General features: G+C 44.0%; 2 protein-coding genes, 1 long non-coding RNA gene and 1 other non-coding gene across 12 annotated transcripts in view; 3 read left to right on the top strand and 1 right to left on the bottom strand.

Annotated features, from left to right (window-relative positions):
- The window catches only part of PDE8A (phosphodiesterase 8A), a 144911-nt gene extending 138651 nt beyond the window's left edge, over positions 1-6260 (top strand). For all 4 annotated transcript variants that reach the window (XM_068203834.1, XM_068203835.1, XM_068203833.1 and 1 more), the window contains exons 20-22: positions 2893-3057; positions 3964-4093; positions 4839-6260. In XM_068203834.1, coding sequence (XP_068059935.1) covers positions 2893-3057; positions 3964-4093; positions 4839-4945 — 402 coding nt within the window. In that variant the 3' untranslated portion in view covers positions 4946-6260. The remainder of the gene's footprint in view (positions 1-2892; positions 3058-3963; positions 4094-4838) is intronic.
- Positions 6261-14839: 8579 nt separating this feature from the next.
- Positions 14840-17772, top strand: LOC137481884 (uncharacterized). Of its 2 annotated transcripts, none has more exons than XR_011003740.1 (3): positions 14840-15553; positions 15659-16120; positions 16678-17772. It is a non-coding gene; the product is annotated as an uncharacterized lncRNA (long non-coding RNA). The 2 variants fall into 2 exon arrangements; XR_011003741.1 differs by having other exon boundaries at positions 14843-15553; positions 15659-15719.
- LOC137482209 (small Cajal body-specific RNA 15) lies at positions 15367-15498 on the top strand. The gene has a single exon (XR_011003923.1). It is a non-coding gene; the product is annotated as a small Cajal body-specific RNA 15 (non-coding RNA).
- Positions 17621-27920, bottom strand: part of FSD2 (fibronectin type III and SPRY domain containing 2) — an 18727-nt gene continuing 8427 nt past the window's right edge. For all 5 annotated transcript variants that reach the window (XM_068203829.1, XM_068203827.1, XM_068203830.1 and 2 more), the window contains exons 6-13: positions 26847-26968; positions 26116-26271; positions 25166-25300; positions 24267-24420; positions 23747-23880; positions 22044-22176; positions 19786-19962; positions 17621-19052 (exon numbers count right to left, since the gene is read on the bottom strand). In XM_068203829.1, coding sequence (XP_068059930.1) covers positions 18800-19052; positions 19786-19962; positions 22044-22176; positions 23747-23880; positions 24267-24420; positions 25166-25300; positions 26116-26271; positions 26847-26968 — 1264 coding nt within the window. In that variant the 3' untranslated portion in view covers positions 17621-18799. The remainder of the gene's footprint in view (positions 19053-19785; positions 19963-22043; positions 22177-23746; positions 23881-24266; positions 24421-25165; positions 25301-26115; positions 26272-26846; positions 26969-27920) is intronic.

Raw genomic sequence — 27920 nt, 5'->3', positions numbered from 1 at the left:
CTCCAGTGCTGCCTGGCAGCATTCATGGGGTTTCTGTCTGCTTTCTTTTTTAATCTTTAAAATAGATTATGGTGACATTATGTATCATATAATCAATAGCCATCTGGAACCCCATGGACACAAAGAAATTGCCTGTTAAGAACTCTTTCTGAAAAACCACACCAGTTTCAATAACAACTTCAACCAGCAGTTTTGTTGCCAGTAAGAGCAGTGTATAATTTTGTTGGAATGATTTTTGCAAAGAGAAGACTTGCAGAAATGGTTATGATAAAGCTTGCATCGGTGGCAACGTCGTGTAGGAGCCGTAATGGTTTTCTGTATTTTCTTACCATGTTTTTTAGAAAGCCACATTTATGACTGTTGTGTGTAATGGGGGAAGGCAGTCTTTTTATTATCTAAGAGTGGGAGACAAACAGGTCTTGTTCTTCACCAATGAGAAGCAGACTGGAGCTTAACTGGAGAATTGTACCGTTGTCCACAGGAGTATAGGCTAGAATTAGCTTTGTTCTTGGCACCTGGCGATGCTTATGGGAACTCTGTGACTGTGAAGCCAAAGTTCCAGCAGGACACGGGGTGTGCTGAATAAATTAGAAGAAAGGATGTTAAGTTCCCTGCTGGACAGCCTCTCTGCATGAGCATAGCAGCATCAATGCAGAAGGAGAACAAAGGAGCTGCTGGGTGCAGTGCACTGCACTGGCCCTGTGGAGTGTGTAATTCTGTAGGGCTCATGGTCTTGCTGAAGGGCCCTGCACTGGCCTGGCTTGGTGTGCAGAGCCCCTCCTCCCAGCCCCAAGGTTTGGGATGCAGCAGTTGTTTGAGCAGCAGCATCCATCCAAAGAGCCAAACTCCTCTTCTTTCCTATTACAGAGAGCTGAAGGGCTGGTGCTGCGGAAGAACAGGGCTTAGACCTGTACAATCAGAGAGTAAAAACACAAACAGGGACATAGAAAAATGAAACAAAAGTTTAGTTCAACCCTTAAGCCCCAGAGACTGCAGGGAAATTACCTGCCCCACAAGGCATTTGTGATTCACAGCAAATTGTACCCAAGGATGGGAAGTAAGACAAAGAATATATAATTTCTATTGAAAACAAGAAGCAAAGTGTTTCCCTTCTTTCAGCTGGGAGTTTCAGTTTGGCAAGTTCCTATTAAAAAGCCTGTAATGTGTGAGTGGGTAAAGCAAATTGTGCTGAGCAGAACAACACTGTCAGCCCCTCTTTCAAGTCTGCTGTCCCTCTGGCTGCAGCAGCAGTGTCTGTTTTCTGGCCTGCTTTCCAGTCATGGTGGTGACTCAGTGGAGTGTTTGCAGGCTGAGCTGCCAACCGCCTGTTCCAAATGGGACAGTTCCACCTCTTTATTTTTTTTTAATTTATTATTTTTATACAAATTTGTTCAAAGAGCCATGATGAGAAGCTGCTCTGTTTGTTTCCTTTCTGCTTTTGTTTCATAAACTGAAAAAAATCCTTTCCAGCTCCAGCATCCTTTATCCTCCCATTTCCCCTCATGATGTCACCTAAACTATGACAGGAAGCCAACATCTAACATGCAGAGACACCTCTGCACTCTGAGCAGGATGCTGGGACTCAGCACAGTTAACACATTTTATTCCCAAGACATCTGCATCTAGCAAGTAGAACTGTGCCTTTGGTTTGAACAGATCTCAGAGGTGAACATCCTTTCTTGTTCCCCGGTGGTTTACCTGCTAGGATATTCTCTACTATTCATAACTGAACAATCTCTATTTTTCCATACCTAATTTCCATACTTGTGTTTCTGGAGCTTACATCACTTTATGTTGGCTTTCTCATATATAATTTGTCCATGCATTTGGAGGTGTATACATCTCACCTTTTTTCTTCTGTTTTCCTTTCCACATACCTAGAAATGAGAGAAAATAATTGGTTTAGACGTCTCATTTCGGTGAGACCTGTGGAGCTGGTATTTCTGAGCCATTTCTATACTATCAAATTTTTTTTATTACTGTCAGTTTCTTCCTTTAGAAAGAACTTTCAAGAACTTTCTTCTGAAACTTCTTTAGAAATAATTTTCTTCTGAAAAATGTCATGGTTATTCTGACCTAATAAAAGGTCAGAATGTTTCTACTGCTTTGTTTGAATGTTTCTTTCTGCTTTCTCCCTCATTGTACAAAAAACTGCAGGAACTGGTAGCACATTATTATTATCATTATTGTTAGTTACTTCTTCCCTGCTCTGACTGTAGAGCAAGACCTTGTTAGGTGCCAAAAAAGTCTTGTATGTTCCTTGCTTCAAAGAGTTTCTATTCTGAGTAGACAGCAGTGTAAACTCCTGTACCTATCCATCCTTAAAGAGTCCAGCAACAAGGGAAGGGAATAAGGAACATGCCTGGGAGGCAATGTAGGATCTGACTCTGAACAGTAGCAGTGCTGTCAGAATGACTGATACACTGATGGGGTTTGTGTGCCAAGGGTGGCTGTGCATCTCGGGTCAGTCCCTCTTTTCAAACCAACTATTCCACTCTTAATGTGCAAGTCCATTAATCCTTGGGTTTCAGCAGAGAGTTACATTTTTCTGCCTACACAGTCCTCATCACTATGTGTGTAGTGATGAATGTATCCTCTCCACACTTTTGAGAAGGCAGATAAGGAATAGCTGGATTACATGACTTGCCCAAAGATGCCAAAGAGATCTGTCACAAAGCCAGTGACTGCATCCAGAAACTGGAGTTCAGTGCTAGCTCAGAGCTGTGGCTGACTTTCATAATCCACCTATAAATTCAGTTAGACATCAAATCTGGTAGCCAGTAGCAGTGATCCCTGTAGGATGTGCTGAAAGCATTCCCAAAGCACAAAAGCTTTTGAGTTAGTGTGTGGAGACCTTGCTAATGGATTGTTTTTAATTCTTAAATGTTACAGAATAATGGTGATGGAGAGTCAATCAAAACTGTTCTCAGGTCTCCTGAAAACCGTATCCTTATCAAGCGCATGTTGATAAAGTGTGCTGACATTTCCAATCCATGCAGACCCAGAGAACAGTGTATAGAATGGGCCGGCCGCATCTCTGAGGAGTACTTTGCACAGGTAAGGCAGCTAAAGCAGGCTGCTGAAACTGCAGGTGAGCATCTCTTTAAAAGGGAGGGGAAGGGTGCCAGTGTCACAGAGTATCTCAGGCTGCATTATGTAATGTGAGAAACAATAATCTTTTTATTTTGAATTATAGGTATTACTCATACTGGTACACAACTAGATGCCTTCAGAGAGATGAAAGTTGACAACTTCTATTGTGCAATTTCTGAAAAATTTAAGCTTTCAAGTTGTTCAGTTTGGAACTGAGCTTTTTGAGTCTTGTCTTCAAATGCACTCCCATCACATAAGATAGAGCAGGGATGCCTTCTGTACCCACATGCTGGCTTTGCCTTGGGAATAGGATCATAAGGTTCTAGTGTTTGGATGGGAGCAGCACTCACTCCAAGAAATGCTGTAATCCCTTAGCACACTGTGCTGAGGAAAGGTTTTAGGAAGATGTAGAAAAGGAGAGGGCAGTCATCATTACAGATTATATACCAAACACTGCAGTTGGAGCTTGGTGCCCCAGGCAAGGGGCAAGGGAATACAAAAGGTACTTTGCCATGTCTGAGTGGGACAGATCACTGCTTCCATCAGAGACTGACAATGGCTGAGCAGCTCTTAAGTCCAAAGAAGTCATAACTTGGTAATGTGTGCAGTTACTTAGAGTTAGTTTGTGTGCAGATACAGAAGGGAAATACATCCCTTTGTGGGAAGCACTGGAACGCACTACTTGTCTGCTGTTTTGCTGAAACTTAACAACTAGGTGCTTAAGATTAAGTTGCTGCTGCTTCAGATTTATTCAGGTTCCTCCTTTGATTTAGCAGATGCATGCTCTAGTCAGTGCCAAACAATCTGCTGCTAAAAGAAGCCCATTAACAGAATGTGTCTTAGATGAATAATCACTAATGTTTTTTGCAGACTGATGAAGAAAGGAGGCAAGGTTTACCTGTTGTGATGCCAGTTTTTGACAGAAATACTTGCAGCATCCCCAAATCCCAATTATCATTCATTGATTACTTCATTATTGATATGTTTGATGCCTGGGATGGTAAGAAAAACTCTGCTGTTTCATGATGTGAACAATTTGTGAAAATTTGGAGCTGCTGTGATACAAAATTTCTTTTTTATGGCTCCTAAATAAAGGGAGAGAAAAGGGAAGATTCCTGCAGTTCAAATAAGATTAATAACTTCATTATTGCTTGAAAGTATGGCTACAAGCAATTCTCATGGCTTGTCTATAATATACTAGATTCTGGCAATCTTTAACTTTTTAAACTTGCTTCTCTGTAAACAGAGAACAGAACACATTCTCTTTGATAGCTCTTTGAGCACAGTCATTTTGTCCATGTTAATATTGGTTATTCTTCAAGGCAAATTTCTACTGTCTGGAAACTGCTTGGGGGAGCAGCTGTTTCCTTCCAAGTGCTGCCTTCATAGTAAAAGTGGTCAGAAATGTGACTCTCCTAAATGCCAGATCATGACATGTGACTGATGTTTGATGGGGTAGGATAATTACAACCATAATTAGCTATGCCCCCCCTGGAAAACTGTGTTCCTTTGCTGGGACTTGCAGTACCAGTATTAAGTAGATTTACAGAGCAGTTCTCAGTGGCCTGAGCACTACACGAGTGCTGAGAGCTATACAGCCAAAACTATTTCAAGCATCAGTATGACAGATTGAAGCTTTTCTACTCAACACAGTTGCCCAAACATTTCAAGTGATACTTAAGCAGACAGAATCTGTGACTGTTTCAGTTCTGCAAACTTAATGCTTTCTGCCCTTCCTTCCCTAGCATTTGCTGACCTGCCAAATCTGATGGAGCATCTGAATAATAACATTAAATACTGGAAAGGACTGGATGGAAGGAACCTGCGAGTCCTTCGACCACCACCAGAATAGCAGTTAGACCATGGTGTGTCATTCACTAGCCAGATGCATATTTATTCAAGCTCACTTTTATCTGTGTGAATTCAGATTTGTTTTGGTCTCTTCAGTATTACAGTAAAGCTAGCCCATGCACTTGGGGAACTTTCACATTCAAGAGAACATGAGGTCAGCAGTTGACTTCCACAAAGTACCATGTGTGGACTCGGATGAAATAAGCCCACCAAGTGGAATTACACTGGATTGCTGCAGTACTTGTACTGAAGAGGGTTTATTATGAACATACTTCTGTGATATCTTAATACCAGCACGTGAAGCTGGAAGACCTTGAAGAGAATCCTCATGAAAATGACATTCACTAGAAGTTTATCTATTAATAGAGACTCACAGCTTTTATGAGAAAGCTACATGCTTTTTATAAGCACTTCAGACAGTTATGTAGAACAATCAGACATTTAAAATGCAACTGTCTATGAAAGAATTTTTTGATCTATGAGAAATAGATGTACTGTATTTTTTCACATCACAGAAGGTGCAATCATTCACTTCTGAGCACTACTGAAAGTGAGTTCTCCTTAAGAAATTTAGTAGCAAATGTAAAAAATAACACAAGAATTTTGAGGTTGATCGTTAGCATCTATGATTAAAATGTTATGTTTTATTTATTTTGTTAGATGTTCAATATTTTCTATGAATTTATAAATACTTAAAAGCCAAAGCCAACTTTAGATGCATTATAAATTTACATGATTCATACTCATTAATATACATTTAATTGATGTACAGACCTTTTATTTTCATAATGCAAATACAAAATACTATACAATGATACATTTTTATTGCACTGTAAGGATAGATGTGTATGTTTAAATATTGTCTGATTTATGTTAATTAAAATAAGTTTTATTAAAAAGGTCTCACTTGAGAATAGTAGAATAAACAAGAACTGTATACTGTCTGAGCACCAGAACTGCAGTAGTTCTCCTACAAACCAGTGAAGACCACCTGATCTTCTCTTGGCTACAAAAATAATAATGTGTTGGAACTCTGTTATCTCCCATGACATTTTATGACTGAATTCCCTGTTAAAGTCTGCCTTATTTTATATAGTATTTCTACAAAGCATTCCACAGCATATATGAAGAGGTGATACTAAGGTGATTCAACATTTTATAGCCAATGTATTTTCCTCTGCCATAAAGGAAAAAGAACATAAAACCACCAACACAAACCTTCAACTCAAGAAGTTTGTAAAGGCTGTGTACCTTCACAATTTGAATGAAACCTTCATAGCAACTACCAGAAAATAATAAAATGTATATTTTAAGAAGTGTCAAGTCCTACCCATTTAATTTGAAATGTATACGCTCTTTGTAGTATGCAGACTAACAAACACATGAATTTCTTTTAAAAATAACTAAGATAGTTTTTGTCTGGGGAAGGGAAAAGTTGAGGGGGTTGAACAGCATAAGGGTGATGAAAGGTGTAGCTGGCAAGCCCCTGTGTTTGTGGCCTGCCCTTGGCAAGCCCATCAGACCCTTGTGTACCCTTGGACAAGTCTCTTCACAGCTCCACGCAGTGTCGCGCTGTGTTCCACTGGAGAACTCGAGGAGTATCCTGTCAGCCTCCCCAGTCAACAGAAAGGCATCCAGAGGCGCTGAAAGGGCTGCTGACTGTTGTTACTGCAGAGGCAATTGAGTTCAGAGACATTTTGAACCATTCTCGAAGAAGCAGAAGCTGGGGAGAGGTGGATGATGGAGCAGTTCAGGGACTGCAGTAGCAGCCTTAAGGTAAAAAAGGAAGAGGTGACCTCTCCAGGTGTTACCTGCTTCTGTGTTTCTCCTTCCTCTCCAAGCCAGTGAGTCTGATGGGCTACCACCATTTGTTCCTGTTAGTGTCATGCCTTTCTGCCCTTACCCTGCTTGTGTGGTCTCTTTACCTACTCAGAATTCAGTTATATGCTGGGCAGGGAATTCCCTTTTCATAATTCCATTTAGTTCATTGTTGTGTGCATGTTGCCTAAGCCAGGGGGCTCAGATTCTGTGAGGGGTGCCCAGACTGTGCCACTGTCTTACTGACTTTAGTAGGACAGAAGCTTCCCTGGTCAGTCTCCAGAGGTTCTACAGTCAAAGCTGAAGGAGCAGATATATATTTTCATTGAAGGCTCAATAAAACAAGTATCCTGTTTTCACAGGGAACTTGCAAGGAGAGAGAGAATTGGCTGACAGTTCTCCTGGCAATATCACATTGTATTTCCCTACACTGCATCTATTGTAACCAGCTGTAATTTGCTACCTGGTATTAATCTCTTCTGTTCCTTGCAGGCTCCTGTGTCTCCATTAGGGGAAAACTGCATCACACATCAGTGTCTCTTCTGCTTATCTGCTGCAGTGAGGATGACAGAGGACGTGTGGGCATGAGCATGTGGGCCCAGAGACTTATCTGCAGGTAAAAATCATGGAATCATTTAGACTGGAAAAGACCTTTAAGATTATGGAGTATGCCCGTTCCTCCAGCACTGCCAAATCCACCACTAAACCACATCCCCAGGTCCCACATCTACACATCTTTTGCACGTTTCAAATCCCTTCAGAGATGGTGACTCTACCACTGCCCTGGGCATCCTGTTCCAGTGCTTGACAACCCTTCAAATAAAAAAAGAAATTCCTAATATCCAATCTAAACTTCCCCTGGTGCAACTTCAGGCCATTTCCTCTTGTCCTATCACTTGTTTCTTGGGAGGAAAGACTGACTCCCACCTGCCTTCAGTGTCCATTCAGTGATAAGGTCTCTTCTGAGCCTCCTTTTCTCCAGGCTGAACAGCCCCGGCTCCCTCAGCCGCTCCTTACAGCACTTGTGCCCAGACCCTTCCCCAGCTCTGTTTCCCTTCTCTGGCCACGCTCCAGCCCTCAGTGACCGTCCTGAACCGAGAAGCCCAGAACTGGACACAGCACTCGAGGTGTGGCCTCGCCAGAGCCGAGTGCAGGGGCATGGCCTCTGCCCTGGCCCTGCTGCCACGCCGCTCCTGTCACAGGCCCGTGCCTTTGGCATTCCTGGCACTCGCTGGCTCACGTTCAGCCGCTGCTGACCGGCACCCCGGGCCCTTTTCTGCTGGGCACCGTCCCGCCCCTGTGCCCCAGCCTGGAGAGCTGTGTGGGGTTGTTGTGACCCAAGGGCAGCACCCGGCCCTTGGCCTTGTTGAACCTTACACCACTGGCATCGTTCCATGGATCCAGCCTGTGCAGGTCCCTCTGCAGAGCCTTCCTACCCTGCCGCAGAGCAACACTCCCATCCAACTTGGTGTCATTTGCAAACTGACTGAGGGTGCACTTGATCCCCTCATCCAGATCCTCAATAAAGATATTAAACTGCCCAGAAAAAATATTTCTTCCTAAGCGTAGTTAATATTCTGGGTTATATGAAAATGTGGTTAAAAGCAGTTAATTTCATCTGCTATAAAAATGCCTGATGCATCATCATTGAAAAGATGGGATCAGTATGTTTAATTCCCTGAAATTTACACTGCATCTTTATTTCCATTACTTGGGCTGTGGAACTGTGCTAATCAACCCTCTCTGTAAGCCATATTTATGTCCATACCGGTGTACAATAACTTCACTTAACATAAAACACTGATTTTCAGCCACTGCAGCTATGTTCCATTTCCTGTCCATCTAAATTTGCTGAGGACAGATTTTAATTAAAATCTGGAATCCTGATGCCTGATCTTTACTTTCTTCCCACCGAGCTTCTCTCTCCAAGCCACACCTCTGAAGCCTTCTGTGCACTGTGAGGCTGTGCCTGTTCTGTGGGGGTGATTCCGGGCTGCTGCCCATGCAGCGTGAAGGGCCTTGCTGTGGAGCAGTAATAGCTCTAGCCTGATATTCACTGCTCCAGGATGCAGATGTCTTTGGATCCCGTTGCAAATGCTTCAGCCATTCCAGATCCCCTTCCTTTATTCTCCAAGATTACACAGCAACATCACATGCCCTGCGCTCTGAACCCTTTCTGGCTTTTTGAACTGTCACTCAGTGATGGAACTGCCTGGGGACAGAAGTGGCTTTACTGATGGTCCTTCACCATGGAAGGGAGAACACTGGAATAAACTGAGTGTGATTGAAGTGTTCCCAGTTTCAGTTAGGCTGGCAGTCTTATGCCATGTCTGCACTTTTCATTTGTTCTTGCTTTAATGCTAATACAAGAGTAAATTCCAGTGTAGACATGATGAAGGAGAGGTTCTTTATGCACCTCCAGGGCTTTAGTAAAAAGTTTTGTGTTTTAAAACTTAATAAGGTTCAACAATTCAGCATTAAATGACAGAATGAATGGCTCTATTTTCCATGCTGCATATTTTCTATCAGGTAATCCTGCTTCTAAACCTGGGTATCACTGTAGATGCTTCCAAGTCAATCTGAATTATTATGATCTGGTAAAAAAAATGTTGGCTTCTTAGCAAATTGTCCTACATGAACATCTTTTTCCCTTGTACAAAATTTGGAGTAATAATTGCTTATTCTACAAAAGGAGAAACCAGATAAGTGGTATGCACAGCTACCTTATCACAGGTCTGAAGATGGTTTTCATACTGCAGTTTACCCAATGGCTATATAAATCATTTAATACATAAATTAAAAATCACCTGAAATGGAATGAATGCCTTGGTTTTTGTTGCAGTGCCTTTTCATCTGGGTGTTTCTGCTTGTCTCACTAGAGGAGTCATTGATAAAACATTTAAGAAAATGTGTCTTGAACATGAAGGAATTGAGCAATGGCAAACGCATTCCTGCATAAAAGAGAAGAAAGGATTACAGATATCTAATAATCACTTGCTGGGTGCTGAGAAACAGCATAGGCAAACAGTCAGTTGTGCCCTTCAGTGAGAACAGAAGGGTTTGAGTCATGACTGCAAGGAGTGCTTTGAAATGAAGTCTCAGAGCTATTCACAAGCTTCAAAACAAATAATCTCTCTGCTCATGTGTGACATCATGCCTCCAAGGTACAGGGGTCCCAGGGGTGCTGTTAAATGATAGCAGGATGGAGTGCAGTTTGTCCTGACATGATGTTTAGATGCAGAAAACAAGCTTTCAAATTGCTGCCATGTCCCTGTGCAGCCTATGCTGCTGGTCAGAACAAAGGGGATGTCCAGGTGTTTCAGTTGTTTTTTGCTGAAACGTTGGCTCTGTGAGCAAAGGGCTGTGGCTTAACTCCACTGAATACTTTCTCTCGGTGCCTGCATTGAATGTTATTTGGGCAAAGTGTCTCATGTTTCCCTTTTTTCCACTTGTTTAACATCTTTAAGACTCTCCTCCAACACTTCCCATGCAAACCTCAGTGGACTCAGCTCTGCAAATCCTGTGAAGCAATGGCAGTTGCCTCTTTAGCTGACAAGGCAACTGAGTTAGGAAAGGCCAGGGAACCCAGAGCCACTAAGCAAAGTAGCGTTGAGGCTTCTAAAGATCTTTGAAGTCCTGGATCTTCAAGCTCTGCCTGTGGTTTAACAGTAAGTGTTAGGCCAGGAAACAGTCTTCTGGTCTTCTCATGTTCCACTTTTCCCCCTCTCTTCCAGCTTCTCTGCTTCCATTTTTTCTTAGCTCATTTGCTAGGAGTCTTTGCTTTAACTTCCACTGGCTGAACATCTCCCTCAAACACACAGCCGTAACACTGGGACTAAACCCTGCCTTTCATACTGACTCTTGCTGCTTACTTACTACAGCTTTTGCCACAAGAAAATCTTTTTCTTTCTGACTCAAAATGAGCCTGAAGAAATATCTTATAATGGCTGAAAGCCTTACATTGGTATCCGCAGGCAGAAGGAGAATACAGACACAGTTAACTGAAATAGTTTGTGAGCACTGCAGTGCTGCTGGGGCAGTGGGAATATGTGTGCAAGGTCTTTGGTACTGTACTCCCACATGCAAAGTGAAGTCAGGAGTGTTCCCAGGCACCTCTGTCTTTGAGGTTATGTTAGCAAGCACAAGCAGCTGGGGACGCTTGTTGAAATTTGAATCTGCCTTTTCTTGGTTTGCTTGCTCCCCCCGTCGAGTGGCAAGAGTCATTGCTAGAGCTAAAACTCATCTTAGTTCAGCCCATGGTACTTAACAGAAGTGACTTCATCCTTTTATTACACAGGTAGCGAAACAGTGCACCAACGCATACAATTTTCAAAAGGAAGCAAGAAAGGTGATTCCTCTTTGAAACAGAAGGAGGAATTTAGCCAGTGTGTAATTATTCAAGTGAGAAGTTGTCTTGTCTGTATTTAATATTCTAGAGTGGTATTTGATGTAAATCCTTCCCCAGAGTTCATTACATTAGCTCTTAGCTCAACCTGAGCATGCTGAGTGCCAAGTTCAGTATGCAGCATGTTTTATCACCAAGGAGAATGACGTCAACCTGGTGATCCTGCAGCTCCCCAGCTTGGGGGAGGAGGTATGGCTTTGTCTTCAGCCTAAAGATGAAATGGAATATGTTTGATAAGATTTTCTTGGTATTTGCAATGTAAAATGTGTGAGGAATATTGCTTTTTACCTCCAGAAAGAACTGTCCCTTTTTGCCATTAAAAAAAAAAAAACCTCAAAAAATACTTTGCTTGTAATATTATTCTACACAGAAAATGAAATTTTTCCTTTACAGATCCCTAAGCTTTACAAGCAGACCCACAGAGCCCTTTCACAGGTGGGTGAAATGAGCTGCAGGGAAGCACAGGGGTTTGTGGGCATCCACGCCGTGGCAAACCCTGGCCTAGTCCTGGGGCAATCTGGCTGCTGCTGAGGGCTCTGGTGAGGATCCTGCCAAAAAATGGGAAGAGAAATGTAGAAAGCAGGTGCTTTCATAAAGGTTTGTCGCTGGTGTTTTTCAGAGATACTGGTTAGAGCTCCTGAGATGCCAGAGCTTCGTCCTCCCACCCCACTGTGCGCCAGGCTTGGTGAGACTCCCGGGAGAGCCGAATGCCATCGGCGGGCACAGAGTCGCAGCGCTGTCCCCACGCTGGGTGGTGCCGGCTGTTTCACACTCTGCTCACCCTAAGTAAGGCAGACTGCAAGGACACAGCGCGAACGTGAGCGCTCAGGAGCAGGCGAGACGCCCGGCCACCCCTCTGGGACTGGGCTGGGAACGGCGCGCGTAACATCAGACACGGCTTTTGGGGTTAATGAGGGAGAAAGTCTGCCATTGCTGGTATACAGACAGTTTTCAGGACATTGTGAGAGCAGAGTGAAGTACTCCTTACCTGACAACCAAGCCCTAAAAGCGAGCGGCCTTTCCCAGCCCCTCAAAATGCACGCTGGCAGACTCAGTGCCAATGTGCTGTCCCCTGTTATGACAGATCTCTGACAAGGCAAGGTCAGAAAGCACAAAGTTTTAGCTCCTCTATCATGACAGGAGCAAAAAAAAAAGCCAAAACACCAACCTACCGTCCAGCCAGCACCACACAGAAACCCCAACAACAACAACAAAAACAACCCAAAGCCTTGCTTTAAAAGAAGTTGTTCTAAATAAACAAGTGTTCTTTGAACCACAGCAGAGTAGGTAGGTAACAATGTTTGTTAAGTAAATATCAGTGACATATTTAAGTCTGGCTCAGTAGGTATTAACAAAGTGATATTTATGTTGTTTTTGTTGTAACAAGAATCAATTGTGTTTGTAGAAGGTGGTCTGAAAAAAGGGACTTTGGATTTGGGGTTTTATTTCTTCCATCTGCCTACCAGTAGCCCCACTTTGGGACTTAAAAATCCTTCCCAATGCATTGAATTTGGTGAAGTTATATTTACTTCCATTGGCTTAGCTCTATTCATAATCTGCCTCATGAATATTACTTCTTACCCATGGATCCACTTCTTAGATAATTTTGTCTTTCTGAAGGAAACCTGTCCTAAGTCTGGTTGCCAATATATGGTCACATTATTATAGCGTGTACCTGTACAGCCACAGTGCTGTGGCCGTGCAAAGTTCAGACCTATTTCCACCTTTTCTGATTAGATGCACCCTGAGCTTAGATTTTCTTCTTGTGCTGCAAGCAGAGAGAGCCAGAGAGCCCCACGCAGGCCTGCTCTCACTGCTGTGCCACTGTGCTCACCCAGTCATGAGATATTTGCAATGTGCAAAACTCCACACAGGGACTGAGACAGCGCGGCCCAAAAGCCAATGGCTGCTTTTCCATTTGCAGCAAAACCAAACCAAACCAAAACCACAAAAAACACCGCCAACAAAAAAACCCACCAAACAAACAAAACCAAACCACCACCTGTTTCTAATTTAAACAGCTGTTTATATAGGTGTTTATATTTTTGTCTGTTCTTTGACCTTTTGGTTGATATGAACTCTGTGTTCAGATGGAGTTTAGATATGAACTCTAAGTTTAGTGCACAGAGAAATGCAAAGCAAGAGAACAGATTGTAACAATGATGGTGCTGAATTTGAAATTCCCCACCAGAAACAAAGGATTTTTTTTTTCTATTGGACAGGCTGTGAGGAAGTTGAACTGATTCTTAAGTGTCCTTTCCTGTATGTCAGTATAAGCCATCACTTTGGGCATGCTTAGAAATTTTCAGCTTAATAAATCCTCACTGTAAACTACATGCTTCCATGTATGGGAGGCAAAATGTTTATTTCATCAAGCATTTTATGACACAGATGATGAAATGTGTCTGATTCTCACTGCACAGGTACAATACATAGTTCTATTACAGCAGCCTGGCTGCAGCTTTCACCTCAGCACGGGGGCACAAGGCAGGAGGTGTTGGGGTGGCCCCAGGCATCACCTGATGATTTGCTTTCCAATATCAGAGAGGGAATGTAAAGGAAATTTTTTAGAGATTGAGGGAATACTGGTGCATATTCAACTGACTGCAAAATACCTCCAAGGCAAGGGAGTTAGCACGCTACTTTTGGCCCAGCCCAGCGTGGATGAGGGCGCCGTGCAGGTGATTTGGGAGCTGCAAATAGCAAATAGCAGCTTTGTCCGGCCCCAGTCCTGCTGGTGGAGACCCAGGAGCCGCTGAGAGCTGGTGGCTCTCCCGCAGCCTGGCCAGGGCTGTGCTCGGAGCGGGTGTTATTCTCGTGCTCCAGTCTGCAGGATCAAGCACATATTATGGGAAGGAATGGAGGTGGACAAGCACAGCAGGTGCTGCACGGGATAGCGGCTGCTGGAGGCAACAATTCAGCTGTGTGTGGATGGAGCCAGCACTGGAGAAGCCGCTCCACACATGGCCCAGCCGAGGGCAGAGAGGGCTCAAGTGGGCGCCGAGCGCGGTGAGCTCGGCTTGGTCCGTAATATGTCGGGGAAAAGCTGCGTTAGTGAGGCCAGGGCTGCGGGAACAGAGCGCCCATCCCCGGGGGGAACCTCGAGCAGCCCCTCCGGTCCGAGGCGCGGTCCCGGCACAAGGAGGCAGGCAGGCAGGCAGGCAGGCAGCGCCCGCCCTCTCCCCGCCCTCTGGCGGGGCGCACGGACCGAGCCGCGCCCGCCGCGGCAAATGGCGGCGCCACGAGGGGAGGTGGGGGAGTTCATGGCGGCCGGGACCCGGCCCCGTTCCTCCCGCGGCGGGCTGAGGTGCCCCGAGGCGGCCGGCCGGCAGCAGGAGAGCGGCGGAGCTCGGGCACGGCCTCCCGCGCTCGCTCGCACTCGGAAAGGCCCCCTCGCCGTGCGGCCGGAGCGGCTCCCGTGCCGTGGCGCCGAGGCCCGGCCTGCCCGGGGCTCTGCCCGTGAGCGCCGTGTCCCTTGCGGGAGCTGCCGCCGTGATGCGCGTCCCGCGGGGAGCTCCGGGCCGTGGCCAGCGCGGGGCCCGTGAAGAGGCGCTCCCGCCCGCAGCCCTGCGCCCAGGTAAGCGCGGCCCGCTGCCGCCCCGGAGGGGCTGCTCGTGGTGGTGGTTTTGTGAGGTAGCCCGGGACCCACTACTGCAGCTTTTCTGGGGCTGTTGAAGCCACGGATTTGGGTCTGGATTTTATTTAGCTCCAGGTGTGGGATGAGCACCCTTTTGGCAGAGGGCTCAGCCCCTTACAGCCATTTTGTAAAGCAGTTTAGGCCTCAGTATCGCTTCCATCAGAGCAAGTAAAGCTTGAGAAATAAGCGTGTTTGGAAAAGGTTTCAGTAAGGTGGGCTAGGACACCTGAGTCCCAGTATATATTGGCAGCTGAGCACACCACGATGGACAGAAAGTTGAATAAAAAGGCAGTGTTGTGTTTTGGACTGGCCCAGGACTGCAGTAGAGTCTGAAGAGGAAGCAAAGCCTCACCTTTGCACGGTCCCTGGTTGCTTTGCAGTGTGCTGCTAAAGAGTGATATTGGTTACTGTTGGGAAACAGGGGGGCAGTAAAAAGATTCAACTGAGTTTGAAGACAGGAATAGGAAATTGCCTTCCTGGCTGAGTGGTTAGGCTCTGCTGTCTACTTTAGGAGGGCTCAGTCTGTTCTGAGACTTTTCAGGAGCTTCTTGTGGCGATTCATCTGGAGGACTAAGAAAGTGGAGCCAGTGGCACTATATTGGCTCCACTGATACTATCCTCCTAAATTAAATGGTGAGAGAACAAGGCCTGCCTGCGAGATAAAAGTCAGGACCTACTTGATCTACCTACAATGTTTTAATGGCAGTGAGAGCGAGCAAGTTAAAAGTCATGTGTTTCTGTAGTATAAGGTTGGGTGTGTTTGTTTTAAATATATATTAAATGTATTTCGGGGCTACTGTGTTGTCTCTTGTATTTGTGCTTTTGACCTGTCTCTCCTGTCTAATTGCTCACAGGCCCTTTGTTCCCGGCTCCAGCGCTGGGTGAGGAGGGACACTGGACATGCCTTGGATTACGGTAACCGGTTTGAAAACTGTTTTCAGCCTCAGAAACCTGCGTGAGACCAGTGTGGTCTTCTGAAAGGGCTTCACGTGATGCCCTCCAGTGGCAGCAATGTGGATTTGAAATCCCAGGGAATTGGAAAAAAGGCAAAAAGGGGTTTGCGCAGCCCTGGCAAAGTCCCCGGTTAGCTGCTGGGGGAGGTGTGGTTGGGGGTGTCCTGTCCTTTGGCAGTTCCTGATGCTGCACGTCCTGCAGGGATGCATGGATCACTGCTGCACGTGAGGACTGCCCGTGGGCTTCAGCTGGCCAAAACTAGAGCTTAAGGCATGAGCTTCTGTCCTTTGCAGAGGATGGATTTTGCTGTGTACCAGTGAATGCCCATAAGGAAAAGGATCTGGAAGAAAAAGACTCAACAGGTACCAGGAAAAATATAGCTTGCAGCACATTATCTTAGACACAAGGACAACTCATTTTTAACTGACTGTTGCCCTGCCACATGATGTAGTTCAGCCAGAGTTCCTGTATACAGGCCAGAGGTGAGAACACATTTTACCTCATCTGAGATACCTTTCAAGGCAGAGAAATAGATCTCAGATCAACACAGTTGTCCAAGTTGAGTGCTATACCCTGAGTTCCAGTAAACTGAATACACCTGATGAATAAACTGAACACAGAGACATGCAGGGTTGGTGTAAACTGACAGCTTAGTAGACCTCTGAGTGGAAGTGGTGGCCTCCCTGTAAAGGATTTATATAGAGATTGTTCAGAGCAACAGCTGGTTCTAAGAAACACATGTTGTCAAGTTTCCTTTGCTGTATAAATATTTAAGTGATGGAGTTTGGATTCCTAAGGGAGGAAAAGCTTGGGCTAGTGCCAACAGGTCAAGCTTTTATTAAACAGAAACATACAAACTCATTTCCCTTACTGTTTTTAACTTAGAAGCCAATTATTGCGTATTTGTTCTTTCTTTCAGATAGTTCTGTCACTGCCTTAGCAGTCCTGTGCCACACCTGGCAATGACCATGGAGCCATTCTCCTGAGCAGTCTGCTCTGTACTCAGCCACTGGCAGCAGAACAACGGAGCTGTTTGGTACCTGTGGAGTCCCACTGCAAGGGTGTCTGAGCACCTTGCATTTGGCTCAGAAAATCTGCCCTTGCAACAGTCCAGCAAGAGGGTTGTGAAGTCCTGGGGACTTGGCAGTTCAGTTCACCAATTGGAAAGTATTTTGCCGGGTTACAGCTATGGTTTAAACACTTGAGGTGAAAGCTGGTGAAGGGGAGTGGAATCATGGGTTCACCAGCAGCCTTTGTGCATTAGAGGCTCTGTTGGGAGGTTCAGATGTCCTCATACATCTGCTCTGATATCTGTGTGTTACACTTTTTCAGGTATCTACTTGGAAATAAGAATGGGGCTTTCAGTTTTTGGCTGATAGGGGTAAAACATGTTCCAGTAGAAGTTGGACCCAGAGACAAGGAGTACATTTTTAAGCAAAGAATGGTGCTTTCTCACCACTTCCATCCCCTGCAAAGGAGCTGTACCCTAGAGCTGCTGTTCCCTGGGATGGCCATGCCAGCATCAGCAGGACACACATGGCCACAAGCTGCTCTGCTCACTTGCAGACAAAGCAACTGAGTCTCTGGCCTGCTTACAGGAGGACTGACAAAGTGACCATAACAACCTTTTCTGCCCTGAAAATATCTTAATTCCTGGTAGGTTAAGAAATGATGCTGTGCTGGTATAGCTCAGTGTTGCTAAACCCATCTTCTGAGGCTTTTGAAACAGATGCCCAAGAGCAGCTGGTACTAATCACTGCTGTGGCGACATACTCAGCTCCTGTTTTTTTGTTTCTAAAGGCCTGTTTTTGCAAGACTTTTTTAAAACTCTTTGAGAAAGAACAGACAAGCTTTTGACACAGTTCTATGTAAAATCTCTAGTTTTGCCAACAGCATTTATTTGTGGAGACCCTGCATATTGTGAAGGCCACTGCTTGTTCCTGGCGATTCCCTAGAATGGAAACTTAAACCAATGATTTTTGTAATGAATGTGCAATAAATCTGTGGAAAAGCTTCTCTGTTAATGACTCTTGATTGAGTTCAGGTAGTTTTGACATACATGGATGAGGCTGTTCAGAGCTGGCCAAGCCTGCTTGACAGGCAGGGCTTGATTGGTGTCTGGAAATGAAACCCAAACAAGGATGTCTGAACTGCGTGCTGGGCCAGAGTCCTTCCAGCCTCACTGGACACCCACAACTTCTAGGGCACAGCATGGAGTGGAATTCTTCAGTGCTGAGGGGGAGAACAGATCTGTGAGCGTGGAGGGAGGGTACATCCCAGTGGAGGTGAGTATAGCTAAAAACAAGCAGCTAAAAGTGTTGCTTTAGGTTTTTCTATAAGGGCATCAAGCACTGCAAAAAGCCTGCCTATCTTTTTTTCCCTGGGTGAATGAATGAGAAGCATTCTGTAAAAATGGCTTATATTTATATGAGACTGGAGTGCAGGCTTGGGTGTTCCAGAAAGCCTCACTGGGTATGTCGACAGGAACATTCACACACAGGGGAGGTGTACTTGATTATCTTGTGTCACAGACTTCATGTAGCAACAAGAACACTTGATTAGGAGATCAGCTTCATGGCTGGAGTGTTTTCAGCTCCAGCAGCTGTACAGTGATTATGCCTTTTGCTATTTTTGTTTTTCTCTGAGTTTTTAGCTCTTGAGTAGACTTGGGAGTGGAATTAATGATGGCTTTGGAACTGGGCAGTTCCCTAGGCTTCAGGTGGGTGTTGGGGGAACCTGTGATCCAGTTGCCACTGCTGTATGGTGACGGTGTCACCTCTTGAGAAGGAAGGTGTCCATTTCTAATAAGAATTCTGGGATGCTGATGGATCTTGTGACCACAGTGGCTTTTTGCTAAGATCCTTCCCAAGAGGCTGTACACTCCTAAGGGCTCAGGCTTGGCAGCTGGATTGGGTCAGGGTCGCTTTGCTCTTACTAGGGAAAACAGCTGGTTTATAGGGAGTATGATGGTGCAGTTAATGCTGAAAGAGGGCATTGCTCAGGGCAGGTTACACATGGGTGTGGTAGCTGCAGAACACAGGTTATGGCAGGGCAGTCCATGGGGGTGTTGTAATTCCAGTATGTATCCTTAAGATACCAGGTGTTTCCAGTGCAAAGCAGGGGTGGACATAATGCTGGAAGTGTGAGTTGAATGTGTGAAGGTGCTGGGCAATATCTGCATTGAAAAATGCCAGTTTGCAGTTCTCATAGTCCAGCAGGATGCCAATCCTCCTGGGGGGAATAGTAATTCTGATGTCAGGTGTCATCCCACTGTGCAGGAATTCGTACTTGTGCCTGCAGGCAAGAAAAAGAAAAGAGCTGAAGGCACCCTGGCTCTCAAAGGGAAGCACTTTGTGCATACAGGTGCCCAGGTTGCTCATGAGAGTCAAAGGCAGTGATGTTAATGAACCATGTCCAGGGGAGAGCCAGCAGTGCAGCTGAGGCAAGAGGGGAGCTGGCATTTCTGCAGGCAGGTGTGACATACTTCCATAGGTAGGACAGAGATCAAAAACAGTTGGGTATAGCTGGGTTTAGCCAGATATGTAGTTTCTGGATTACATAGCTCTATTAACCTCTGTCTTCTCACTGAGGTTTTGGTAGTGTCTACAGCTAAATTCTGCAACTCTGATTTTATTCAGATTTGTTTCTTCAGTTTGTTTCAATGTGACAATGTCTCATTTCAATGAGACAATGTACCACAGAGAAACCCTTCAGCTTGATTCACTAGCACCCTCTCGGGGTCAACCGAAATGGGTGCTTTGAACATGCAAATCTGCCAAAACTCAAGTTATGAAGCAAGGAAGTTGGGCAAAATAACCCATGCCAAATGCTTCTGAAACACCCTAAAAAAGCAGAGAGATTTTCTTAAGTAGTATCCTTCCAACACCAGTTTACAGGGACAGTGGTGGAATGTCAGAGGCCCCAGTGCCTGGTCTGAGCTGATACAAAATCTCCGGCTTCTCTGCTGCTCTGCCTGCAGGTGTAAGAGTTGTTCCTGTCGGAGACCTGCAGCCTCCACAGCCCTTACCTTGAGGGTGTGATGATGTGCCTCATGCACCAGGATGAGTTGTTTGCTCCCAGGTGACCATGTCTTGGAGTGTTCTCAAAAGCCACACCAATTCTGTACTCTGTATCTTCCTCAACTTCCACCTCCCAGTAATGCTTTCCTGGAAATGGGATCAGACTGCCCAGGATTGCAATACATCTGTGGGAGACAGACAGGAATATGTGTTTTGGCAGGGCCTCTCTATAATGCTCTTTATAGTGTTTAGGTATGTTCAGGTATGTATATGCCTGGACATTACATAGCAATAAACAAAAGCCACTTCTGCTGTCACCTAAGCAGTGCAGTGTGGATTTTTGATTCCAGTGAAATCCCCTTGCTGAGGAGCTGACACCCAGCCTGCAGGTTTCTTTGTGACACCTGCCCTGTTTTTTACTTGTGGGTACCTTTGTATAAATAAGTGCCCTAGACACTTCCAGGGAGATGGAGAACAGCATCCCATAGTGCCTGGGTTTTCTGGGAAAGTTAATGCTTGTTAGAAAAGAGAGTGCTCTAGTGAACCCCAGCATAGCAGGGGAAAAAAGTACAGATTTTGCATTTTCTTTCCGAACAGCCCAGGGTTTTGAATGTCACTCACCATTAGGAACTGAGCACTGTAACAGCATGAAGTTCCTGGGGCAGCTGGGAAGGAGGGAACCTGTCTACACTGGTTCCCTCTGTGTTTGGAGAGATTAGGAAGAATTGAACACAGTAGGAGAACTTGTAATATGCTGGGTACCTGGGCCATGAAATGTATGATAGGAACCATGCAGAAAATAACTATTTTGAAAGTTGTGTAGTAGAGACAAAGATAATGTGCTACAGAGAGACCCTTTAGCTTGATTTACTGGCAGTCTTGAAATCAAAGGAACTGGGTGCTTTGAAGATGCAAGTCTGCAAAAACACAGGTTCTAAAGCAAGAAAATTGGGCAAAATAACCCACTCCAAATGCTTCTAAAACACTCTTAGGAGAGCTTCTGAGCATTCCTACACCTCAGCTTTTTCTTAGGAAAAGTTCATGGTGTATCAGCTGTCATTTTCAAGGAGGACAGCAGGTTTCAAACACACACAACTTTTATGTTTCTATGGTAGTGTCTAAAGTTGTAAGTTACAAAGGAAAAGGATGTTGCTGGCAGACACTGAGGTCTTCTAGGCAATGCTGACAGAGAGCTGCACTCATTTGGAGGGCCTGTTGTGTGAGGATGGGCACACACAGCACAGTAGCTGTACTCTGCAGCTGCACTTGTTTAGAGCAAGTGTACAGTTCATTGTGAGTGCATGTAAATGTCTTGGGAACAACTTAAAGGCTGCTGAAATCAGAACTCAAGAGAGGTTGTGTTGCTACGTCTTGAGAAGGAAAAGGAATGATGCAAAATGGATGGGTAAACATCTGTGAACAAAACATGACCATAGTAATGAGAGCTGTAAAGCCACCAAGGCAAACCTGAGCTGGAAATACATCAGCCACCAAAACTTAGGAGACCACACAAACTTCACAGAGAAGAGTTTGCCATGTAATTTCCTTGTGAGTTTTTTCTTTTTTTTTTCTTTTTTCAGTATCTTGGTTTGAAGGAGATTTGTGAAAGTTCATAGTGGTACCAAAATCTCAGTCTTTGAATGAGATGAGCTCTGGCTGTTTATGTGAAACATAAAAGCATTCCATAGAAGTGGGATGAAATCCCATTTAAGATTACCATGATGGCTTTAATGGAAAGGATCACCAGTCTCCCAACTCTTTTCTACCAAGCCTTCTAGTAGCACTGCATTTCCATGGAGGGAATAAATTGTAGACTTGAATTATCCTGCAATGCCTGTCCTAGTCATATGGTGTTTCTGTGTTTTTGACTGGAAATACACATTTTGGCAAGCTTAGTCTCTCACTTCAATGGCAAAGGGCCTAATTCTTTTTTGATAGTAATATCTGTTGGTCCAAATAGTATCAGTTGTATCTTTCAGCAAGAGGTAAGTTTTCAGATCCCTCTCCTTTCCTTAGCATTTGTTATGGCACCTAAATACCTGTTTAAATTTAGTTCAGTGTGCCAGACGTGTAAGTAGGCTTGTACATAATTGTGGCTGCTGTATCTGTAAACCTATTTAAGAACTTGCATTAATTTCCAATTTCCAAAGAGCAGCTGGAGAGAGAGATTTCAACTCAAAAAATTAATCAGAGCTGCTGAAAGCCCCATTAGACATTTCCTGGCATCTGTTAAAAGAACCAAAGAAACTGAAATGCCCCTGTATACCTTGTAAAGCTGTTATCATAGACAGGCAGATCACACTCTGGGTTTTCCAGTTCATCACATGAAATGGTAAATCCATCATCTAGAATTGCCAGTAAAGGATGAGCTGTGTCCTCATTAAGGTAGAAGCAGGTGCCTGCAAGAGAAAATTCCTAAGGATAACTCCAGTATCTCCTTATAACATTAGAATTGCAGCAAGGGTGTGATGAAATGTTATTTGTATCCACAAAAGGATTCACCAATGCTCTAGAAAGAATCTGTGGCTGGCATTGAGAGGACAAGATTTAAAATTTTTCTAATAAATGGCTGTTTTACAGCTTAACACTTTTTAGTTTCAGCCTTGTGAAAAGCAGGGGACTTAGCCTGGTTTTGAACCCTACCAGGTCTCAAAGCTGCAGGCATTGTGCAGGAAGTAGCTATTCAGAGATGAGGGGTCCTCCCTGCAATGGACTGCCTGGTTTCAAGGAATCTATTTTTAATCACTGAAAAGAGAAAAGGGGCTTAAAGGACTCTCCATGGCCTCACTCATCCACATAAATGCTGGGCACAGTTTGAAGAGAAAGGATCCCTCATGCTTCAGCACCTCCCTTGTCAGAGAGGTAAGACCAGCCCAGGACAGAAGTGCTTCTGCCTTTCTTCCTGCAGAGACTTCACAGAGCAGGTCTGACACACTGGGGCCTGAGGGGCAGCCACGATTGGCACAGCTGCTGTTTGTAGTTGGTGCTTGTTTATCCACCCCAGAAAGGATCAAAGGCCATTCACAGTGTTGGAGGTGGGTCTTTGCAGCCGACAGATCAATTTGCATCAGCTGTTTGCATAATGTAGACTCTGAGAAGATTAATGGCCCCATGGTAATCCCAAATGAAATAATTATAATCTAACTGCAAGTTACTTCATTGCAAATACAATACAAACAATGACAGGGCAATTACAGGCATGTGCTGCTGAAAACAAACACATGCTTTGCAAACAGAATGGGCAATTTCAAATATTGAGTTTGATTTAAGCACTTGGAATGCACGCAAACGATGGTAACACAATGACAGTTTTCCTCTCCAGGGATTTAAGGATGAGCATTTCTTTTCTGTGGTGTCACTGCTGTGTGGCAGACAGGTTTTTTACTAAAACATAACTTTGTGTGGTCATCTTGCTGAATAAATACAATTTTCAAATGTCTCACAGAAGGTAAGGGCAGAAGAGACACAGGTAAGGTGTGAGTGGCGTGGGAGATTTGAGATGAGCAGTGAAGTTGCAGTGTCATTGCAGCAGTGATGAAGGTGAGCACTGATGTCTGCTAAATAGCTCTAGAAAGTGCTGTCTCAGCCATCATTTCCAGCAGCAGCTTCATTACATGGTAATCTCGGAAGTAAAATCACACTACAGCTTTCCTCATTGGTGTGTCAGTACTTTGCAGTCTGGCAATACGTAGATGTTGAGTTGACACTGTCTTTTAAAATGTTTAGAAATTAGTAACTTTCAAGAGCCAAATGCGCCAGACAGCAATAATACAAACTACAGAGCTAAAGCAGTGCACTTTTTGTTACAAGAAGTTGGTTTTTGTTTCATTCCTAAAAGGTTACCAGGTGTGTAATTAGATGTAAGAGATTAGGACCTGGTCCAGAGGCCATTGAAACCAGCAGGAATCTTTCTGTTAAGACAATAGATGCTTCGATAGACTGCTGGAGTTGTTCCAAGCTGTACAGTACCTGTGGTGTGTATCAGAATGGGTTCACTTCTTTCACTGGAGCCACCCAGGTTTTGGGCTCTGACACAGATGTGATACTTTTGTGTTGGCTGGAGGTGAATTAGGACTTCACAGTTAGGGATCCCAACAATAGATCTACAAAAAACAAATCCATGGAAAATGACGGTACAAAACAAAGGTAGGCCTTTGAAATTATTTTTCTGAGCAACAAAGAAGACATTACACTTCAACTTGTCTTGTAACCAATCAACAACATTTTACCTTGTACAGTTGTCAGTAGCAGGGCAAGAGAGTCTGTCACAGACTGCAGATTTTTACATTTGCTTCTGCCCTTTTCCCATACCCATAATTCTCATATTGTAATTTCTGATTAACATTTTACAACTGATTTTACTAAGAGGATTGCTTGTAAATGTAAATTCACCAGAAGGTCATGAGTCCTTTCTTAGTCCTATCTGATGCCACACGATTGAAATGGTTTCATCTCTGCAGGCCATGGGATCAATAGAAGAGTAACTCACTCAGTAATAATATCATCATTTTCTTCATCTGTCAGCTTGGACAATTCAACTGTGTAGGAATCAACAGGATTAATGTCTCTGGATTCCCAGCACACCAGTGCTGCATTTTCACAGCTTCGGATCTTTTTGTTCTTTATGGTAGGTGGTGAAGGAGCTAAAAAGCAGGGCAAAGAACAATTCTAAGCTGTTACATGAAGATGTTTGCAAACAACATGCTTCGAAGACAAAAAAATAGAAAAATGTTGTTTACTAATACTGTGTAGGTAAAAAAAAAAACCTGCTTCCCCAATGGACAATAAACCGCAGGTAAAGTGATTAACAGTACAATTTAAAGACTTCATTTAGACTATAAAGGTCCCAAGAGAAATAAACAGAGAAGTAACATAAAGACTGATTACACAACTGTTTTCTATCATTAGTTTTATCTTTGTCATAAAGGTGCATCTCTGCTCTGAGATGTCAAAGACATCTGGAACAAGCACTCGACAAGTCTCACACTGACCTGCTCAGTCTGATGTCAGGATTTCACACAATGTCCTAGACTGAACTGCAGTTAAAAAGAACAGTATAACAGGTGAATCCACAAAATGCCTATAGGCCAATAAAAGGAGAGCTGGGATTCATCTGGCAGAACCAGGAAATTTGAACTTTATTCACAGTTGTCTACATGCTTGCATTTAAATAAGTTATTTTATCTCTCTGCTTCTGTTTCTTCCACTCTAAAACAGGGACAGTTGGCATGATAGGCTCTCCAAATAAAAGTAGGGAATTCCCATGCAGTCAGTAGGCTTCCATCAGAAGAAAGAAAGTGCCCAGAAAGCATTACTTGCATAAAATTTGGAGATGATTTTGAATTTCACTATGAAAGTTACAAAGTTGTATGAATGAAATCTTTTTACCTGTTACATAAACTGCTCTTTCACTTGGTGGACTGATACCGGAGGCATTTAAAGCACTGACCCAAAATTCATACTGTGTATTTGGCAACAGATCAGTAATGGTGCAGTATGTTTCTTTGACTTTTAGTGTATGCTCTGAAATGACAACAACAAAGCATTTACAGTGCCTTTATGCACTTGCCCACTCTTCCCCAAAGCTGCATCACACAGTGGAGTTGAAGTGCATTGTTTTGGGTGCTGAGTTCAGGAGAGCTCTTTGTGCTCCACACCCTTTGATCAGCTGTCATTTTCACAATGCCTTCCTCTAAAGCTGCATAAATCAGATTGGACAAGAGCTGAAGCTACTTTACTGCTCATTTCTCATTCTTCATCTTATAAAATTTGGATAGTTTCTGCTTTTCTTTCTCAACTGGCCATTGGCACTCTACTGGCTTCCACTTTTGAAGGTTCTGCAAGAACACTATTAGCAAAGGCAGTTTTGTCACAAGGCTGGGACATTTTGGTTCTGTTGTTCTTTGTGTGCCTGTGCATCTTAAGGAGTTACAGCCTATTATTAGCACTAAGATAAGCTGTAAAATCATCTGGGGGTTTCAGATGGAGTGCTGATAATATGATGATTTGCTCTTTAAAAATAATGTACTTTGCCATGGATGCAGCACACGTTCTAATGCAATGCCCACCCTCCAGAAATCCTTGTGACTCCATCCACTGTCCCCTTCCCATTCCTGCTATCCCTGCTGCTGCCATGTCCTATCTTAGCTCCTGTGATGGGTCCTGCTGCAGCTGGCAGCATGGCAGACCTGGCAGGGGAAGAGGGACAAAGCAGATGGTGGTGGCAGATAGGACAGTTTGGTGGCAGACAGGGTGCACAAGGCATGCAGAGGCACTTTGGCATCAGCTGGTTTTGCCAGTGGAGGGCTGAGGTGTCCCTTTGCCCCAGGCCTCCTTACCTGTTTGCCCATCGCTGTGCCTCTCATTGCTCACTGGCTGGTAGCACAGCTGGTAGCACTCCACAGTGTCATCCGAGAAGAGGCCCCAGCAAACTCTCAGTGAAGTGCCAGTTGCTGCATTGGGAGCCTGGGGATTGATCACAGGGGCACAAGGAGCTGCAGAGGAAAAAACGGGTCAGTTTTTGAATGTATAATCATGGTTTGTTGTACCTCTCCTCTCACAAAGGTGTTTGCACAAAGCTTTGGCACTGAATAGGGTCATATTCCTCCATTCCTCCCATATGGAGAAAAGTCAGAATCTGACTCTGTAAACAACTGCAGATAGTAATCAGGTCACTGGTGTGTGAGGACTAGTGTTGCTTCAAAACAAAGTCAAACCAATGAAATAAATAAACCTCAACCAAGTTATCACCAATTAGGCATGCCTGACCCCTCAACAGCAGGGGGTAATCTTCATGAGTCTTCTAGGAAATCATCCAGCAAAAGCAAGGAAGTCCCAATTTAGCAGTAATTCTGGTAATTTTACATTGAAAACACATGGGGAAAAAAATATCTTCCAGTGTCCCTGTATATATGGGTAAATAAAAAAAAAAAAAAAAAACAACCTAGAAGGAAAACTAGGGAGAAGGTAATTCTGCCTCTGCAGATCTCCTTTAAAAGAAGTAATGTTTAATACATATCCTTACTTAAATGTAAATAGGTGTGAAATAATGATCAGTTAGGAAGATTACCTGGAATAGCATTAATGGAGTTCATTAGTTGTTCAACTTCAGAGACATCTATGACCCGCTCTTCAAAGTCTGGCAGTGTTGAAAGCTCTAAATCCACTTCTTTCTTTAAGAATTCTTCCAGCCTGTAATTGTAAGGGGAAAAAATAATGTCTAATTTGAAGTATCATAGTGTTGGAGGTATCTGTCTATGATACCTATTTTTAAGAGAAAAAGAACAGCAGACTCCAAATTAACATCTGTCTCCTTAAAGCACCATTTTCACAGCTGTACAAGCTCAGCCTCCTCTGCCTATAACTTGGAGATACGTGGCCATCAGTGGTCCAAGATGCCAAAGAGAGCTGGCTGCTGCTGGGACTGAGGGCCACCCTGGTGTGCCCTGCTCCTGCAGTGAGCTGGCTGTGCACACTGAGCAGGAGAGGGGAGTGTGTCCAGCACCTCACTGTGGGAAGCACCCTATCAGCTCCATAACTTCCATTATTTTGAATTTACACTATTACTAATTCATGACCTCATGGCTGTAGGTGTTGTAAATTTGAAAGAAAGGGGTACCTTTTCTCTGTGCTTTCATGAACAATAACAATCAATTAAGAGGGTGTTTTTTGCCTGTGATTTAGTGTGCCCTAAGACTTCTTCAAATTTCTTCAAGATTTTTCAATATCTGTTCTGAGCTCCCACAGCTAGACTTTCTACTTCCACTATATTAATGCATAAATAAGCCCGTTACAGTATATTTAGGGAGCTTAATTTTAGTCTCATTTGGATCCAGAGTGTTTCTTTCAAGAGCTTTAGCAATCCTGTTTCTCAGTGAAATTAGTTCCTTATGACTAAGCTGAAAACACTGATTTATTCAGGCTCTCTCCTTTCAGATTTCTTGAAATTGGATCCAAACAAGTGTTGAGTGTTAAGTTTCTTAGAGCAACTTTTTCTGATGCACTTTAAAACTAAAATACTAAATATTTCAATAGCTCTAGTGGCTTAGACAACATTTGTGTGCCTGAACAAAGTCCAGAACGTGCAAGCATCTCCAATAACCCATCCAATTAGCAGGAAGAAATGTGACACAAAATCCCAGAC

This window comes from Anomalospiza imberbis, chromosome 13 (genome assembly GCF_031753505.1).
Source record: "Anomalospiza imberbis isolate Cuckoo-Finch-1a 21T00152 chromosome 13, ASM3175350v1, whole genome shotgun sequence".
NCBI lineage: Eukaryota > Metazoa > Chordata > Aves > Passeriformes > Viduidae > Anomalospiza > Anomalospiza imberbis.
This window is presented reverse-complemented; position numbering and strand designations above follow the sequence as displayed.